Source organism: Schistocerca nitens, chromosome 3 (assembly GCF_023898315.1).
Source record: "Schistocerca nitens isolate TAMUIC-IGC-003100 chromosome 3, iqSchNite1.1, whole genome shotgun sequence".
NCBI lineage: Eukaryota > Metazoa > Arthropoda > Insecta > Orthoptera > Acrididae > Schistocerca > Schistocerca nitens.
Genome location: NC_064616.1, coordinates 927,334,826 through 927,353,676, shown reverse-complemented (window position 1 = coordinate 927,353,676; position 18,851 = coordinate 927,334,826). Strand labels below are relative to the sequence as shown.

Below are 18,851 nucleotides of genomic sequence, written 5' to 3'. Positions count from 1 at the left end.
GTCCGAATCGATATCAAACGGCACGTCCCATCATACATTTCTATCGGCAGCTGCCGTGCGGTGGTCATTTACGACGGACAACCTCGAACATGTTCCGGTTGTGGCAAAGAAGGCCACGTCCGTAATGAATGCCTGCAACGCCGCATCACACGACTAAGGCACGACGATACGAACACCGACAGAACCACAACCACCCCTCCAGTCACCTATGCGGCGACACTACACGTCCAGCCCTCACAAGACGCCGTTCATGAGCGTCTTTCTGGACCGATACACCCGGAGGCGTACCAGCACCTTGACACCGGCGATGCCGCCCGTGAACATGGCCAACAGCCGGACACGCTCAAGCTAGAAGATCACAAGGATACCAACGAGAGTGTTATAGAGAATGAAGGCCGCATCATAGCACCCGCGGCTTTTGTACCGGAACGACGTGAATCGCTTCCTTCCTCAGACACCGAAACTCACTGCCGGAAGCAAAAGTCGCCCAAACGACGAAAAAAACGCCGCAAGACATCAGAATCGACCATTGAGCCCCCTCCGCAGGACGAAGTGATGGCACATCACTCTGACGGAGTACACGATAACTCTTTCTCCTCTGCCACGGATACGCGTCATCCACAAGACGGAGAGCCATCCATCAGAGATGGTGAGCAAGCCCCGTGCCCAGAAGCTATGGAACATAGCACGCCTGTCGTCACCGACGCAACTGAGCCGACTCGGCCAGCGCTGCCACCTCTCGCCGATGTCAAAACTGTCGGACATTTTTCATGGGCGGATGACACGGATTTCCCACCTCCACCTGATGCGGAAATGAGATCTGTTCCTCCGTTAGACCAACACAAAAATGGGGGATGTTTCTACGACGACTCCTGCGACTCCTATGGACTTCCAGAATCCACCACGACAATCTTCACCAGCTACGAACCTATCGACTGCACGGATGCCCCATCAGGCGTACCGAATAGCTTCTATCAATACTAATAATATCGGCTCCCGCGTTAAACTTCAACTGCTCAGTGGCACGCTAAGAGCAGCGGACATTGACATCGCCCTGTTACAAGAACTGAGGACAGCAACTTGGACCGGGTGTTATGGATACGAGACGTACGTCGCCCCTGCAGCTATGGAACACACAGGCGCAGAAATCCTCGTCCGAGAAGGAATTGCATATCTCCCAACGGCGCGAGGGGTGGCCATAACAGTTGAAGGAATGAAAATCATAAATCTCTACGCCCCATCGGGCACTGATAAACGGAGGGGTCGCTCCCAGTTCTACGCAGAAGATATCACGCCTTTATTCCTCGGGAGATACGATCATCTCATCGTAGGTGGAGATTTCAACTGTTCACGAGCGTGCAGACCAATACCCACATTTCACCACATGTCCGGAACTTCGCTTTCTTGTCCGCCGCCTTCGTCTCCTCGACACTTGGCGAGTGGTACACGGCGACCGCCCAGGGTATACACACATCACGAGCCACTCCGCCAGCCGGCTTGATAGAATATACATCTCTGATGCTCTTAAATCAGTTCTCCTTGACGTGGAACGTTGGCCGTCTGCCTTTTCGGATCATGACATCTACATCTGTACCATGAACCTACATAGGCAATCTATATGGCGCAGTCCAGGACCTTGGGAACTCAATATCACGCTACTGCGGGATCCTGAATGTCGACAACAGGTCACCGACACGTGGCACTCCTGTGTTCAACGCATTATGCGTTACGAGACCACACTGCAGTGGTGGTTACTGTGCGCCAAACCGGCCATCCGACGCACCTTGACACACTATGGCAGAGCCAAAGCCAGGTGGAATCATCACACAACTGATTTCTACTATAGCGCTCTACGTGAGCTCATGGATCATCCTCCATCCCCGGATCGTCTAAAAGAAGCTCAACGCATCAAGGCAAAGATTTTAACCTTGATCAGATGCCGTCTAGAGGGAGCCATTGTACGAGCACGCAGCCAAGATATGATTAACGGTGAAGAGCCTTCTGTGCATCATATGGTTCAAAATGTTCGTCGACGACGACAGGCTTTAATGACAACTTTAGACCTACCTGATGGACGACGGCTGACTTCGCAAGCTACCATTGCGGATGCCTTCACAACGCACTATAGACTTTTCTATCAAGAAGTACCTGCCGGTGCAGAGGCCATTGCTGAGGTTGCCCAGGAGACACTTGGTACTCTAAACGCAGCAGCTGCAACCCTCCTGACTTCTGAAATGACCACCGACGACGCCCAAGGCGCTGTGGCCGTAGGATCTCTGAATCGATCTCTCGGCCCGGTAGTTTACCTCTCGAATTTTACAGAACTTTCCAAGATTTGATGTTGCCACGATGGAGAGACATGCACTGGGAAATTTTGTCCGGCGTGGCGGACCCATTTATGTTTCACGTTTTCAAGGGATATTGTGTTATTTTATGAAGAACGTCGTCTTTTATTTTCATACACTAGAGGTTTTTATTTGTTTTCCCATTACCTGCAACTTTTGTTCATGTAATAGGTGTCTGTTCTCTTTGTAAAAAAAAAAATGTTGGTAAGAAAAAAAATATCAGTAACCCCATCCCTTCCCTTTCGCTCCTCCTTCAGTTTACATAAAACCGAATAAAACTATTTTAAAATATAAAAGTCATTACCTGTAAAAAAAAAAAGGTAGAGCACTTGCCCTCGAAAGGCAAAGGTCCCGAGTTCGAGTCTCGGTCTGGCACACAGTTTTAATCTGTCAGAAAGTTTCATAGAATACTATGGTTTGGCGAAATTTCAGATTTCTGAATGTGAAGTATCTAAGGGACTGGTACCTCTGACTTTCCAATTAGAATGGTTTTTAAGGACTATTTATTGCAGTTTGACTATGGGAAACTAAGACATTATTTGTCCAGATTTTAAATTTGATCCTTTTACTGTTTTACGTTGGTCTGCTCATGCAGCGTAATGGATAGAGCGCAAGCTTACTGACTATGGGATGAGCTCGTAACGAATCCAATCCGTCCGCTGTTTAAAAGACTGTTGTCATGATACATTTGACTGTGTGTAAACAATTGCACACTCTTATTTAGGCAAATGTGTGACTGCTTTCTCATCCACACCTCAGAAACACAATACACTTACTTTTAAATATACAAACAAAGAAAAGAGTTTACATGATTCGTCGATGGATTGCTCGCGCAACTGATTTTCGTTTAGGTGAAGGCGACGTTGAGGCGTCATGAAAAGCATCCAGTTACAGAAGCAAATGAAAGATTCACAATCTCCGTAAATCATTTTTACCGATGAAAGGCAGAAGACATGTACGCAAAATGGGAGAGCGTGGATGAAGGTTTTCTGTGTCAATGTGAGTTTATACATTTTCCTGCAAAAAACTTGAAAACTAGTTAATGTGATCTTGTATTCATTTATATGGCAGTGTTACATCATGTAGTGAGAAAAGTATTTATAAATAAGAAAAACAAATATTTTGAGAGCCAAGAGGGATTTATTTCTTAGTAAAGTCATAATGCACAAAAATAATTATTTAATGTCACAAAGAAGCGCCACACCTCGCAGGGTCCAGTGCCTAGGATTGTTGTCAGTTTCAAAATCTATCGATCCCACGTACTTCTGGTCAGTACGCTGCGGCTTCCGGTATATTGGACACTCATACAGTTTCGGATCTTTGCCCGCTGTAGTGTTGATAGCATATATGTATATGACAGGCATTTGCTCGTACAGAACCTTAGGTTTGCTTTCGATTAGTTTCCCACAACGCCTGTCTAAACTTGCTCCTTCAAGGAAGAGGCCGTGGACATACACTCCTTCTGGTGGGGCGTCGTTGAGGTCTTCCTTGTTGTGGCGCGTAATGAGGTTTTGCAGAACCACTGAGTCCAAGGCCCACCCTTTATGGGCTCTCGTCACTTCCTGAAAAAGATTTAAAAAACGCCTAGGTACTTATTACTCAACACAGAGTTTATCTATATGATTATGTTTTTGCTCTGTCTTCTTCATGACGAAAGAAAAGCAGAGTGCAACGTACACGGTGTTTCGGAAGGAATGATCGTTCAGGAGTGGTTAGGATGAGAAATTTTCAGTGGTCGTACGGATATAGCTGTTCGAATGTTATGCATAAAAGATGGCTCATATACATTGGAAATTCTACATAAAATACTGGAGCAATTCATTTATCCAAATATACTCGAATAATTTTAAATGTTTAATGAAATTTTCAAAAATACTTCTACTGACTCAAAAAGAGTTATAGTTTTCTACACAACATTATGTGCACCTCTTCTGGGGACCTCTTCGTGTACTATCATGAGGGTATCATTATGCATAATACGAATAGCTAATTCATGCCTTCAATTTATTTTTCTGTATTCTTTTTATCCAACCATGTGAAAATGCAATTCAGTTTAATGAAAATCTTGGAGGACCGTCAGATTTTAAAGCAAGCATGTGCTGGTTAACACGCTTACACGGCATCCGAGAGCTTAACATACAAGGAGAAAAACTACCTGTTGATTATTCAGCAGCTGATTCTTTCATAATCAAAGTAAGGGGGTGTATTGCGGGAAAAAGATTATGCTTTCGAAAACTTTTACAATGCTGACGAAACTGGATTCAATCGGAAAGCTTTGCGTAGAAAAACTCTTCCTTCACATAGTGAATTAGCAGCATCTGGTCCTGAAATAAGCAAGGATCGTGTTACTACTTTAGCTTGACCTAACGTTAGAAGACGCCAGCGATTGCCTATGCTTGTCATTGGTAAAAGCAAGATTCAAAAATGGTTCAAATGGCTCTGAGCACTATGGGTTCAAATGGTTCTGACAAGGGAACCTCCCCATCGCACCCCCCCCTCAGATTTAGTTATAAGTTGGCACAGTGGATAGGCCTTGAAAAACTGAACACAGATCAATCGAGAAAACAGGAAGAAGTTTTGTGGAACTATGAAAAAAATTAGTAAAACATACAAACTGAGTAGTCCATGCGAACATAGGCAACATCAAGGACAGTGGGAGTCAACGAGCGCCGTGGTCCCATGGTTAGCGAGAGCAGCTACGGAACGAAAGGTCCTAGGTTCAAGTCTTCCCTCGGGTGAAAAGTTTAATTTTTTATTTTCAGTTTATGTGACAAACTCTTATGTTTTCATCACTTTTTTGGGAGCGATTATCACATCCACAAGAAAACCTAAATCGGGCAAGGTAGAAGAATCTTTTTAACCATTCACTAAGTGTACAAGTTAGGTGGGTCGACAACATATTCCTGTCACGTAACGCACATGCCGTCACCAGTGTCGTATAGAATATATCAGACGTGTTTTTCCGTGGAGGAATCGGTTGACCTATGACCTTGCGATCAAATGTTTTCGGTTCCCCTTTCGTCTACTAATCGCACGGTTTTGCGGTGCGGTCGCAAAACACAGACACTAAACGTATTGCAGTGAACAGAGACGTCAATGAACGAACGGACAGATCATAACTTTGCGAAAATAAAGAAAGTAAAATTTTCAGTCGCGGGAAGACTTGAAACAAGGACTTCTCGTTATGTAGTTACTCACGCTAACCACGGGACCACGGCGCTTCTGAGCTCAAAGTCTACTTGATGTAACCTATCTTGCGCATGGACTACTCAGTTTGTATATTTTACTAATTTTTTTCACGGTTCCACACAACTTCTTCCTGTTTTCTCGATTGATCTATGTTCAGTTTTTCAAGGCCTATCCACTGTGCCAACTTATAACTAAATCCGAGGGGGGTGCGATGGGGAGGTTCCCTTGTGAGCACTATGGGACTTAACATCTGTGGTCGTCAGTCCCCTAGAACTTAGAACTACTTAAACCTAACTAACCTAAGGACGTCACACACATCCATGCCCGAGGCAGGATTCGAACCTGCGGCCGTAGCAGTCTCGCGGTTCCGGACTGAGCGCCTAGAACCGCTAGACCACCGCGGCCGGCTGAGCACTATGGGACTTAACATCTGTGGTCATCAGTCCGCTAGAACTTAGAACTACTTAAACCTAACTAACCTAAGGACGTCACACACATACATGCCCGAGGCAGGATTCAAATCTGCGACCGCAGCGGTCACGCGGTTCCAGACTGAAGCGCCTAGAACCGCACGGCCACACCGGCCGCCGGTAAAAGTAAGAAAGCGCGTTGTTTCAAATACGTTAATGTGCCGGCGATTCGCATTGCTTACACCTCACAGAAGAGCGCCTGGATGGATAGTATTATCTTCACTGAATGTTTTATGGAAGTTTTTGTACCCTTCATAAAAGTTCAAGAGTTAAAGAACGGCAAAACAGAGAAAACATCATTGCTTTGAGCCAGCGCACCTACTCACCCATCATGTGATATCTTAGACGAAAAGGACGCCTTCATAAAAGTGATTGGGTTATGGCAGTTTAATTGCTTGATTGCAAATGCCGAACAGAGTAATATATCTGAAATGCTCAGTGTGGTAAAACCAAATCAACTGCCATGATGTGATGAAAAAGACGTCCAAGAATGGATGAGCGTCGACGATGCAGACACAGGGTACCAAATCACGCAGAATAACGAAACTGTAAACCTCGTCACTGACGAAGCTGTCAGCGGCAGTATTTCATCAACCAGTGGTGCAGAAAATGAAGATGAGAATATACCTGCTGATTCTGAAGCCTTTACATGTTTATATACAACCTTGCGATGGTTTAAAGCTCAATTGAAAGCGGCCAGTATTAGATATCTGTCCTGCAAAAGTGCATGACGTAGCTACTCGTAAGCGGAGAGACTTGCTTAGACACACCATGCTTAAGGATTTTTAAGCGTTAATTCTATACGTACTGTACATGCAATGTATCACACATTTTTTTCTTTACTAGATTTTATTACATACTCTCCTACTGCACTTGCCATTGCAATGAAAAGATTTTCATATTATTTACAAATATACATAGTTTTGAAACTTCCTGGCAGATTAAAACTGTGTGCCCGATCGAGACTCGAACTCGGGACCTTTGGCTTTCGCGGGCAAGTGCTCTACCAACTGAGCTACCGAAGCACGACTCAGGCCCGGTACTCACAGCTTCGCAGGTTCGCAGGAGAGCTTCTGTAAAGTTTGGAAGGTAGGAGACGAGGTACTGCCAGAAGTAAAGCTGTGAGTAGCGGGCGTAAGTCGTGCTTCGGTAGCTCAGTTGGTAGAGCACTTGCCCGCGAAAGGCAAAGGTCCCGAGTTCGAATCTCGGTCGGGCACACAGTTTTAATCTGCCAGGAAGTTTCATATCAGCGCACACTCCGCTGCAGAGTGAAAATCTCATTCTGAATACATAGTTTTTATCGTTAAATTGGTAAAAAAGAGTAAATAGTTCGATTATCCGAATAAACTGCTTTTTCTAAACGTCCATGTATCCCAATTAGTTCGCATAATGGACGCTTTCCTCCGTTCGAACAGGCCTCCGAAGGCCCAACGGTACCGACCCAGCGCTGTGTCATCCTCAGCTCATAGGGATCACTGGATGCGGATGTGGAGGGGTATGTGGCCAGCACACAGCTCTCCAGGCCGTTGTCAGTTTTCGTGACCGCAGCTGCTACTTTTCATTCAGTAGCTTCTTAGTTAGCCTCACAAAGGCTGAGTGCACCCCGCTTGCAAACAGCATTCTGCAAACACGGACGGTCACCCATCCAAGTGGTAGCCAAGCGTGACGGGAACCGGTGTTAGCAGAGGCAACGCCGTTGGGATAATCGACGCTCTATTGTATTACTATTTGTTGTTACCAAAACATGTATCAACGGCGATGTTCCGTGAACTTTTAATTACTTTTTATGAAAATGTATTTTGTCCTGAAAAAATTAATTACTTGAGGCGGTTTAAACTAGATGTAGGCATAATGATTTCATAACTGCTTCTGAATTTAGGAAAATTTTAATTACGTCCAGAAAAGTGCTATTCCGAGAGTAATCTCCGTAAAACTGTGAATAAAATACGGCAATACTGAAGAAGGTTTACTAGAAAAATTTTGAAACTACATCAGCGAGTTGATCAGTTCCCACTGTAAAAAATTTTGGCGTTTGGTATTGCAGCCGAACAGGTGATAGAATCTAGGAAGTTGTTGTTCGGTGACAAAACGTTGGGAAAACATCGCTTTTTAATATGCACGAAGAGGTGGAAATCGCTCGGAGCCAAGTTTAGCCTGTAGGGCAAGCGATCCACTTGAAGTGTCACAACTGCGACCTGACGTTCACTTCTCTCATCATCGTGAAAACTCATCCTTCTACTCCTGAACGACAACACGTGCGCGCCACCATCGGTCATCACATTCGGTCGGTGTACAGCACAAATGGAAAAACTGGTAGAAGCCGACCTCGGGGAAGATCAGTTTGGATTCCGTAGAAATGTTGGAACACGTGAGGCAATACTGACCCTACGACTTATCTTAGAAAATAGATTAAGAAAAGGCAAACCTACGTTTATAGCATCGTAGACTTGGAAAAAGCTTTTGGCAATGTTGACTGGAATACTCTCTTTCAAATTCTGAAGGTGGCATGGGTAAAATACAGGGAGCGAAAGGCTATTTACGATTTGTTCAGAAACCAGATGGCAGTTATAAGAGTCGAGGGACATGAAAGGGAAGCAGTGGTTGGGAAGGGAGTGAGACAGGGTTGCAGCCTCTCCCCGATGTTATTCAATCTGTATACTGAGCAAGCACTAAAGGAAACAAAAGAAAAATTCGGAGTAGGTATTAAAATCCATGGAGAAGAAATAAAAACTTTAAGGTTCGCCGATGACATTGTAATTCTGTCAGAGGCAGCAAAGGACTTGGAAGAGCAGTTGAATGGAATGGACAGTGTCTTGAAGGGAGGATATAAGATGAACATCAACAAAAGCAAAACTAGGATAATGCAATGTAGTCCAATTAAGTCGGGTGATGCTGAGGGAATTAGATTAGGAAATGAGACACTTAAAGTAATAAAGGAGTTTTGCTATTTGGGGAGCAAAATAACTGATGATGGTCGAAGTAGAGAGGATATAAAATGTAGACTGGCAATGGCAAGGAAAGCGTTTCTGAAGAAGAGAAATTTGTTAACAACGAGTATAGATTTTAGTGTCAGGAAGTCGTTTCTGAAAGTATTTGTATGGAGTGTAGCCATGTATGGAAGTGAAACATGGACGATAAATAGTTTGGACAAGAAGAGAATAGAAGCTTTCTAAATGTGGTTCTACAGAAGAATGCTGAAGATTAGATGGGTAGATCACACAACTAATGAGGAGGTATTGAATAGGATTGGGGAAAAGAGGAGATTGTGGCACAACTTGACTAGAAGAAGGGATCAGTTGGTAGGACACGTTCTGAGGCATCAAGGGATCTCCAATTTAGTATTGGAGGGCAGCGTGGAGGGTAAAAATCGTAGAGAGAGACCAAGAGATGAATACACTAAGTAGATTCAGAAGGGTGTAGGCTGCAGTACGTACTGGGAGATGAAGAAGCTTACACAGGATAGAGTAGCATGGAGAGCTGCATCAAACCAGTCTCAGGACTGAAGACCACAACAACGACACAGCACAAATCTCGCGACGAATTTCAACAGGTTTGTAATTTATCGCCAAAAACTAGAAATGATTTTGCCTTCTCGTTATCGCAGCTCTGAGCACAGTGATCTTCTGCGTGAGTCGGAGTATCCCCTCACTACTTCGCTTTTTATGTGAAGACGGAGGTTACTTTCCTGATACCCTGGAATGTTTCAAACTTCCAGCAATTGGAAGCTACGTCTCAGACGGTATGAACGTACCTGGCGCATGGCGGTTAGAAATCCCTGTGGGTTGAAGAATCCTGTCATCCAGAAGACGTTGGGCCTGCCGTGGGTACACCAGCGCCGGAACTGAGCGTCCCTCTCTAGCAGTTCGGTGTACCAGAACCCCAGCGTCGCCGACTCCCACGATACCTATAAATCGACACGGAAGTATCTTCAGCACTTTATTTTAGTCTGTATCACTTATTTTAACGTTAGAAGCAGAATAGTTCACACCTTCGTGTCTCGATATGGGAAAAGATATAACACACTGTACCACACATCGGCTAAGTGAACATTAAACTACATAAACAATGACTGATTTTCTTTATCTCTTGCTGTAACAGACTTGGAAGGCGAAACGTTCGTCATCAGATGTGTACTGCTTTACATATACACTGGAGTAAAGCTGTCCGCATCATGATGGCTGATAGAACACCACCGTGCATGTAATGTATCAAAGGATCTCATTGCACCTATAGAAGTAGGATAGTAGGATTACGGATGCGAAGGGTTCCTCTAGAGAGAGAGAGAGAGAGAGAGAGAGAGAGAGAGACAGAGAGAGGAGGGAGAGAGAGAGGGAAAGGGAGAAGGGGGAGAGGAGCAATGGGTAGAGTCGCACGTGACTGACTCATCAGCTGTGACCACATATTTCGTCCACGGGTATCATTCGATTCGGATGTTGGCAGTGATTTTCGGTGTTGGAATATTGTTTACAAGACTTGTGAGAAAGACTGAATTGTAGTTGGGTTTTTTCGATTTGTTGTGCACTCTGTGTCTGCACGTTGGTTAACCAGCAGGCTACATAGATTTCGCGTCTGAGGATGTAAATATGAGATTTTAGCTGACGAGGAGAGATTAGACACTGACGCTCTACGAGATTTTCTTCAATTTAAAGGATTTGAAAGACAACATCCTGACATCAATTTCCTAAAGCAGTGGGATTTTCGAGCTCTGGTAAGTATAAAACATATCTTGCTTGTTAACATAATTGCCGATAGCTGACCGGCCACGGTCATAGTTTGGTGACGGAGAAGTCTGTGGCTCGAATCTCGTAAGTAACAACTATTTTCTTATTTTTATTTAAATTCTATATTCATTACCCAATGGAAATGATAATAAACAAATGTTGACTGATAATACTCTAATGAAAATATATGCTTATACCGAATTAATATGAATTGAAATTTTATCAGGAATACAACATACCTCATTGTTGAATGTAACAAACTATAAACATGAGTAACAGAAATAAAAAGGTATTTTATGCACGCTCTACCATGGAATGGAGGAAGAAGAAATCAGTGGGCACTACTAGTAAACAGAGGAGATATAAAACACACAGGAAAACATGTATTTGCAATCGATTAGCAGATCGTTTTGTAGATACTACCCTGCCTTTTCAATCTCTTTTACGCAAGACGAATATACACTATGTGATCAAAAGTATCCGGACACCCCCAAAAATACCTTTTTCATATTACGTGCATTGTGCTGTCACTTACTGCCAGGTATTCCATATCAGCGACCTCAATAGTCATTAAACATCGTGAGAGAGCAGAATGGGACGCTCCACGGAACTCACGGTCTTCGAACGTGGTCAGGTGATTGGGTGTCACTTGTGTCATACGTCTGTACGTGAGATTTCCACATTCCTAAACATCCCTAGGCCCACTGTTTCCGATATGATAGTGAAGTGGAAACGTGAAGGGACACATACAGCACAAAAACATACATGCCGACCTCGTATGTTGACTGACAGAGACCGCCGACAGTTGAAGAGGGTTGTAATGTGTAATAGGCAGACATTTATCCAGATCATCACACAGGAATTCCATTCATGGTCGAGCGGCTGCTCATAAGCCACACATCACACCGGTAAATGCCAAACGACGCCTCGCTTGATGTAAGCAGCGTAAGCATTGGACGATTGAACAGTGGAAAAATGTTGTGTGGAGTGACTAATCACGATACACAACGTCGCGATCCGATCGCAGCGTGTGGGTATGGCGAATGCCCGGTGAACGTCATCTGCCAGCGTGTGTAGTGCCAACAGTAAAATTCGGAGGTTCAAATGGCTCTGAGCACTATGGGATTTAACATCTGAGGTCATCAGTCCCCTAGACTTAGAACTACTTAAACCTAACTAACCTAAGGACATCACACACATCCATGCCCGAGACAGGATTCGAACCTGCGACCGTAGCACCAGCGTGGTTCCGGACTGAAGCGCATAGAACCGCTCGGCCACAACTGCCGGCTTAAAATTCGAAGGCGGTGGTATTATAGTGTGGTCGTGTTTTTCACGGAGGGGGCTTGCACCCCTTGTCGTTTTGCGTGGCTCTATCGCAACACAGGCCTACATTGATGTTTTAAGTACTTTCTTGCTCCCACTGTTGAAGAGCAATTCGGGGATGGCGATTGCACCTTTCAACACTATCGACCACCTGTTCATAATGCACGACCTGTGGCGGAGTGGTTACATGACAGTAACATCCTTGTAATGGACTGGCCTGCACAGAGTCCTGATCTCAATCATATAGAACACCTTTGGGATGTTTTGGAACACCGACTCCGTGCCAGGCTTCACCGATAGACATCGGTGCCTCTCCTCAGTGCAGCACTCCGTCAAGAATGGGCTGCCATTCCCCAAGAAACCTTCCAGCACCTGATTGAACGTATGCCTGCGAGAGTGGAAGCTGTAATCAAGGCTAAGGGTGGAGGAACACGATATTGAATTCCAGCATTACTTATGGAGGGCGCCACAAACTTGTAAGTCATTTTCAGCCAGGTGTCCGGATACTTTTGATCACATAGTGTACAGCTACTACAGTCCGAAGGAGAGCTGCATCTCTCAGGGTGCATGCACGTTCTTCTGTACCAGCATGTATAGTGCCAACAGAAAATTCGGAAGTGGTGGTGTTACGGTGTGGTCATGTTTCTCATGGAGGGGGCTTGCGCCCCTTGTTGTTTTGCATGGCACCATCACAGTACAGGCCTTCATTGATGTTTTAAGCACTTTCTTGCTCCCACTGTTGAAGAGCAATTCGGGGATGTCGATTGCATCTTTCAACACGATCGAGCACCTGTTCATAATGCATGGCCTGTGGCGGAGTGGTTACGTGACAATAACATCCCTGTAGTGGACTGTCCTACACAGAGTCATGACCAGAGTCCTATACAACACCTTTGGGATGTTTTGGAACGCCGACTTCATGCCAGGACTGACATCGATACCTCTCCTCAGTGCAGCACTCCGTGAAGAATCGTCTGCCATTCCCGAAGAAACCGTCCAGTACCTGATTGAACGTATGCCTGCGAGAGTGGAAGCTGTCATCAAGCCTAAGGGTGGGCCAACACCATATTGAATTCCAGCATTGCCGATGGAGGGCGCGACATACTTATAAGTCATTTTCAGCTATGTTTCCGGATATTTTTGATAACATAGTGTATTAGATGATTCCTGTGAGGCATGCATATCACGAAAATTGTTGATTATTTTATTTCCATCACAGCTACTCTCAAAGTTTCAGGTGGCTATTTTACTTTGTTCTTGTTAACATCATTCGCACCACCAAGTGTTGGAATTGACTTTTTTCACGTTCTACATTAAAAAAAATCGTGCGTAGTAGCATCAAGCATTATGAAGCCTCTATCTGTCAGTCCTTGCTGGTAACGTAAAAGTTCAAACTAATATTTATTACGGTCCAGAACACCACGCTTTATTTCGGTTTCAGTATTACCACAGGCTGTCGGCGCAGACAAATTGTTAGCACATTTTTTCTTCGCATTTTTAGTTGGTTGCTGTAACACCGTTCATTGTAAACCAGCGTCCACTTGCAGACTTCTGTTGAACAAAGCATCTTGTCAATATTTTACAGCCTCATAACAGAGAACATCTGCAAATTTATTGTGTAATACAGGACGTTAATATTTGTTGTGGAGTAGAAGCAGTTTCCTTGTTATATTTGTTATTTGATTTCGCTGTTCAGTTCAGTTTAATATTGTGGGTCCTATGAAGCGCTTGTTATTTGTTAAGTTGGCCATGAAAGGCATTCAGCCCGAATCCGTGAATAATTCTGCGAAAACGTCCTGCGATTACTTTTTGTTATACCTTCAAACACACGTTGACCGTCACAGATGGAAGTTTGCTGATGATTTTTTCTTATCCGGCGTAATGTGTTTAATTTTTAACTGTTTGCACCTGCCAGGGAAAACTAATCTTACACCTCCTAATTTGTAGTCTATATTCTTATTAGTTCAGTGACTTGTCTTCTGAACAAGCTTGAAAGCCGAAATACCTAGGTGTCTCAATAGGCTTTACGTTCTCTATATGAACTCCATGTACTGTTGCGAATGTGAGATGTGTCAACAATACTATGAAAAGGAGAGATTGTTATTCACGATATAGAGGAGACACCGAGTCCAGACAGACACAACAAAAAGACTGCTATGCATTTAAACTTTTGGCTAAGGCTTTCTTCAAAAGTAGAAGACACACATTCACACAAACACAACTCACATGTACATGAGCAGTGGCTGTGGCCACCGAGGCTGGACTGCTCACAGCAACTACACTTGTTGGGAGAAGCAATCTGAGGGTGGTAGGGTTAAGGAGGCTGGGACTGGGAGAGGAAGGGATAGCAGGGTAGTGGTGGGGGAAGGCTTAGTGATGCTTGTGAAAGCAAGGGAGGGGTGCTTGGTGCAGTTGGGTGGTTAGAGGGGTGCAGGGGTGCGGGGAGAGGGGGGAGGAACAGATCTCCAATGCCTTGTCTCTCCAGTCCTCTACCACCTCCCTCATTCCCTCCACCCATCCACAAAGGAGTACTCCCCTCATGACTCAATACCACCCAGGACTGGAGCAACTGAATCACATTCTCTGCCAGGGTTTCGACGACCTCTCATCGTGCCCTGAAATAAGGGATATCCTACCCACTAACCTTTCCATCCCTCCCACAGTGGTATTCCACCACCTACCAAACATACGCAGTATCGTTGTCCATCCCTACTCTACCCCTGATCCCAACCCCTTGCCTCATGCCTCATATCCCTTCAATAGACCTAGATGCAAGACCTATCTGATACATCATCCCACAACCACTTACTTCAGTTCAGTCACAGGTATCACCTATTCCTTCAAAGCAGTCGTGTGACCTACAAACTAAGCTGCAGCCACTGTGCTGCTTTCTATGTGAGCATGACACCCAACAAGTTGTCTGTCCACATGAATCAGCAATGACAAACTGTGGCCAAGACATAGATGAACCACACAGTTGCTGAAGGTGCTGCCCAATACAATGTGCTTCACTTTAATGACTGCACCACCTGGAACCTTCCTACCAACACCAGCTTTTCTGAACTGTCCAGGTGGGAACTCTCTCTGCAATTTATCCTATATTCCTACAACACCCTGGCCTCAACCTTCGCTAATCCCTATCCTTCACCCACCATACCCTTTCCTGCTCCCATTTTAGTACTACATAGCCCTCTATTCCTCCAATGCACCCAATAGTCTTTTTCCCTTCTCTACTGCTTGCCCTTCCCGCTGCTCCCCCCTACACCCAATTCCTCAAACCTCCTCAATTCATCCAGCAGCCTTACCTTGCCCCCATAAGCAGCACCATCCCTCACCTCTACCCTGCCATCCCATCCCCTCTCTGCCCCAGCCTCCTTACCCCCCCCCCCCCCCCATACACAGATTGCTTCTCCCATCAGATCCAGTTGCTCTGTGTGGTCTGGCTTCAGCGGCCAAAGGCAGTGCTCATGTTTATGTGCATTGTGCTTGTGTGTGTGTGCGTGTGTGTGTGTGTGTGCATGCGTTTTCTACTTTAGAGGAAGACCTTTTCACTGAAAGCTCAGATGTATAGCAGCCTTTATGTTGTGCCTGTCCACAACTCAGTGACTGTATGGTGGGTATAAATCTGTCCTTTACATAAAATTGTCGTTATTCCGTCCTGGGTTTTCCACTGTTTAACGTGAGATGGGTTTATGACGGAATGTGAACATGCACACCATCTCTCTATAGAACAACATTTCTGATTAGCTCTAACCACCAATAGCTGGCAGCAAGTATCATGATTGAGTGGGAGCTAGAATTGTAACAACCAGAGACGCTCATTGCATATGGGATTACTTATATTTTGGGTATTATATTGTGTAAATTTGAAATGAAAATATAGTTGTGCAACTTTTGTTAGTTATAAATTTGGTGTTTTGATTGTTACATGAAAGAGAGAACTTTTTAAATACACTGCCAGGAAAACATCGCAGCACCCAAAAATAATTAATGAAGAGTAATGAAATTCTGAGAACATATTTAAGTAATTAACATTGCAAGCCCACACACCCCCTGCAATGCTTTTCACGAATCGGAGCACTAGAGATCGAATCACCAGTCTGACGTAAAAATTTGCAGTCAGGGTGCGTGGGATAATCACAAGACAGCTTCCTTTTGTCGTACGAAATCGCACTCTAGACCATAGCTCCAGGTTTAGGCCCTGTGTGTCTAGCACACATATAGGCTGGTTGCAGGCCCTCCACTGGCCTAAAATACAGTCGTTCTCCGCCCTGCCCTCCAATGAGCTGTCGCTTGACACCATTGGAGTCGCAAATGGCGGTGGTCTGGGGTCAGTGGAAAGCACGCTACAGGGCGCTTGGCTCGGAGCTGTCCTTGAAGTAATCGATTTGTGACAGTTCGTTGTGTCACTGTGGTGCCAACTGCTGTTCCAAAATGCTGCTGCAGATGCAGTACGATTGGTCAGAGCCATACGCCGAACATGATGGTCTTCCCTCTCGATAATGCGACCTTCAATTATCGTGAGCGCCGCTGCCGGCAATCATGTACAGTGGCTACGTCCCTACCACGTCTTTGCGCAGTATCATAGAAGGAACATCCATCTTTTCATAGCCCTATTACAAGACTTTGTTCAAGCTCAGTGAGGTGTCGATAGTGGCGTCTTTGTCGCCTTAGAGGTATTCTTGGCTACCATCAACTCATCACGTCGATTCTTAAGAGATAACTAACGCTCACGACTATTACAGCGTGTAACCTTATTTGTATCCTCATAGCGGCGCTACCAGCGCCATTCTTATGGCAACTGGCGTGGAATTAGAATAGACATCATCCTTCATATATAGAAACACGCCTACCAACTTTCGTTACGTCGCACAGCTCTTTCTTGGGGTTGTGATTTCTTTCCGTCAGTGTATCTTGGTTTGGATAAAATCACTGCTGGAGAATAGGGGGGATGTGAATCGAGTTGGAATCCTATTTCCATTTATTTTGCGACCACAACTGCTGAGGTGAGTGCTGGTACATTGTCGTGATGAAAAAGGACTTTTTTTGCGGTCCAATCGCCGGCGTTTTTCTTCCAGCTTGGTTTTCGAACGGTCCAATAACGATGAATAATATGCACCTGTAATAGTTTTACCATTTTCCAGATGGCCGATGAGGATTATCCCTTGCGAATCCCAAAAGACAGTCGCCATAACCTTTCCGGCCGAAGGAACGGTCTTCGCCTATTTTGGTGCAGATTCTCCCTTGGTAACCCATTGTTGAGATTGTTATTTGGTCTCAGGAGTATAGTAATGTATCCATGTTTCATCCACATTGACTAAACGATGCTTAAAGTCCTGCGGATTCTTCCTGAACAGCTGCAAACTATCCTTGCAACACATCACACGATTCCGTTTTTGGTCAAGCGTGAGCAATCGCGGAACCCATCTTGCGGATAGCTTTCTCATGTCCAAATGTTTATGCAAAATATTATGTACCCGTTCACCCGAGATGCCCACAGCACTAGCAATCTCACGCACCTTAACTCTTCTGTCATCCATCATCATATCATGGATTTTATCAATGATTTCTGGAGTCGTAACCTCCACAGGGCGCCCAGAACGTTAAGCATCTCTTGTGCCCCTATGGCCACTCCGAAAATTTTGAAACCGCTTATAAACAGTTCTAATAGAAGGTGCAGAGTCATCGTAATGTTTGTCAAGCTTCTCTTTAGTCTCCTGAGGCGTTTTGCCTCTCATAAAGTAATGTTTAATCACCACTCGAAATTCTTTTTCGTTCATTTTTTGACAATCACTCGACTTCCTTGATTCACACGAATGCCAAACACAAAGAAATAGACCAATATGGCTGAAACTTGGTGTGCGTTCTTTCCAAAGATGCTAAATATGACCTCGATACGCGCCGGTGGTGCCTTTTCTCGGGCTTTGCACGGACTTTTCAAACGCCTCTCGTATTTAATTAAAAATACATTTACATTAATTTAAGTTCGGGATCTTCTAAGTTCTGAATGGAAACTGTTATTCCAAGTTACTCTTGAGTATGGTGTCACAAGTTGTTTCTAACGAAATTCCGGTACGAATTTTCCTACCGTCGACCCTAATGATCTCACATAGCTATGCTTGCCTCTATTTCCGCTTACGTTGTTTCAAGATATAATATCGGTCTGTTTTTAGATCATGCAAGGCAGCGACAGTGGCCACGTTCATGCTGGTAAATCCAAAGAGGGGCACAAAAAAGTCTTCCTATCCTGCTAGAGACATATTCCTTAATATGAAGTTAGTGTCAACAACTTTAATTACCAGTGTATTACTGAAAGGTTTAAACAAAAATTTTGGGCAGCAACAAATGACGCAAATTAAAAGTACACTTCTGTGTGCAGATGAGAATGTTTGTTGATATCTTAGCTACAGGTAACAAGAAGCATAACAACAGATTATGTTTGTAACGTTGTTCACGTCATACCTTCTGCCAGCTTTCCGGAATACGAGCGTCGTACATAGCATCCAGCGACTGACGAAGTCCCTGGCTCATGACGATCGTCCCATCAATAGCAAGCTTCAGGTCACATAGCGTTGTCTGCACTGTACGAATGACGCGCTGGATGCGGTCTATTTCTTGACGGAGGAATATGTTCATGGGCAGAAGCGCACCCATTCTCTGTAATGCTTCTTTCACCTGCAAAGTAACAAACATCATATTCACAATTCTCTTCATTACTGTCACTACATACAGTCCACAGTGTAGTAGTAATACAAAGTAGATATGTGTAGACACAGCCATCTTAATTTACTACGAAATAA

At 44.5% G+C, this 18,851-nt stretch overlaps 1 protein-coding gene across 1 annotated transcript in view; it reads right to left on the bottom strand.

Moving 5' to 3' along the window:
• Positions 1–3,516: 3,516 nt before the first annotated feature.
• Positions 3,517–18,851, bottom strand: part of LOC126249493 (dynein axonemal heavy chain 5) — an 856,962-nt gene continuing 841,627 nt past the window's right edge. Inside the window, 3 exon segments of the mRNA XM_049951144.1 lie at positions 3,517–3,907; positions 9,756–9,908; positions 18,514–18,726. Coding sequence (XP_049807101.1) covers positions 3,521–3,907; positions 9,756–9,908; positions 18,514–18,726 — 753 coding nt within the window. The 3' untranslated portion in view covers positions 3,517–3,520.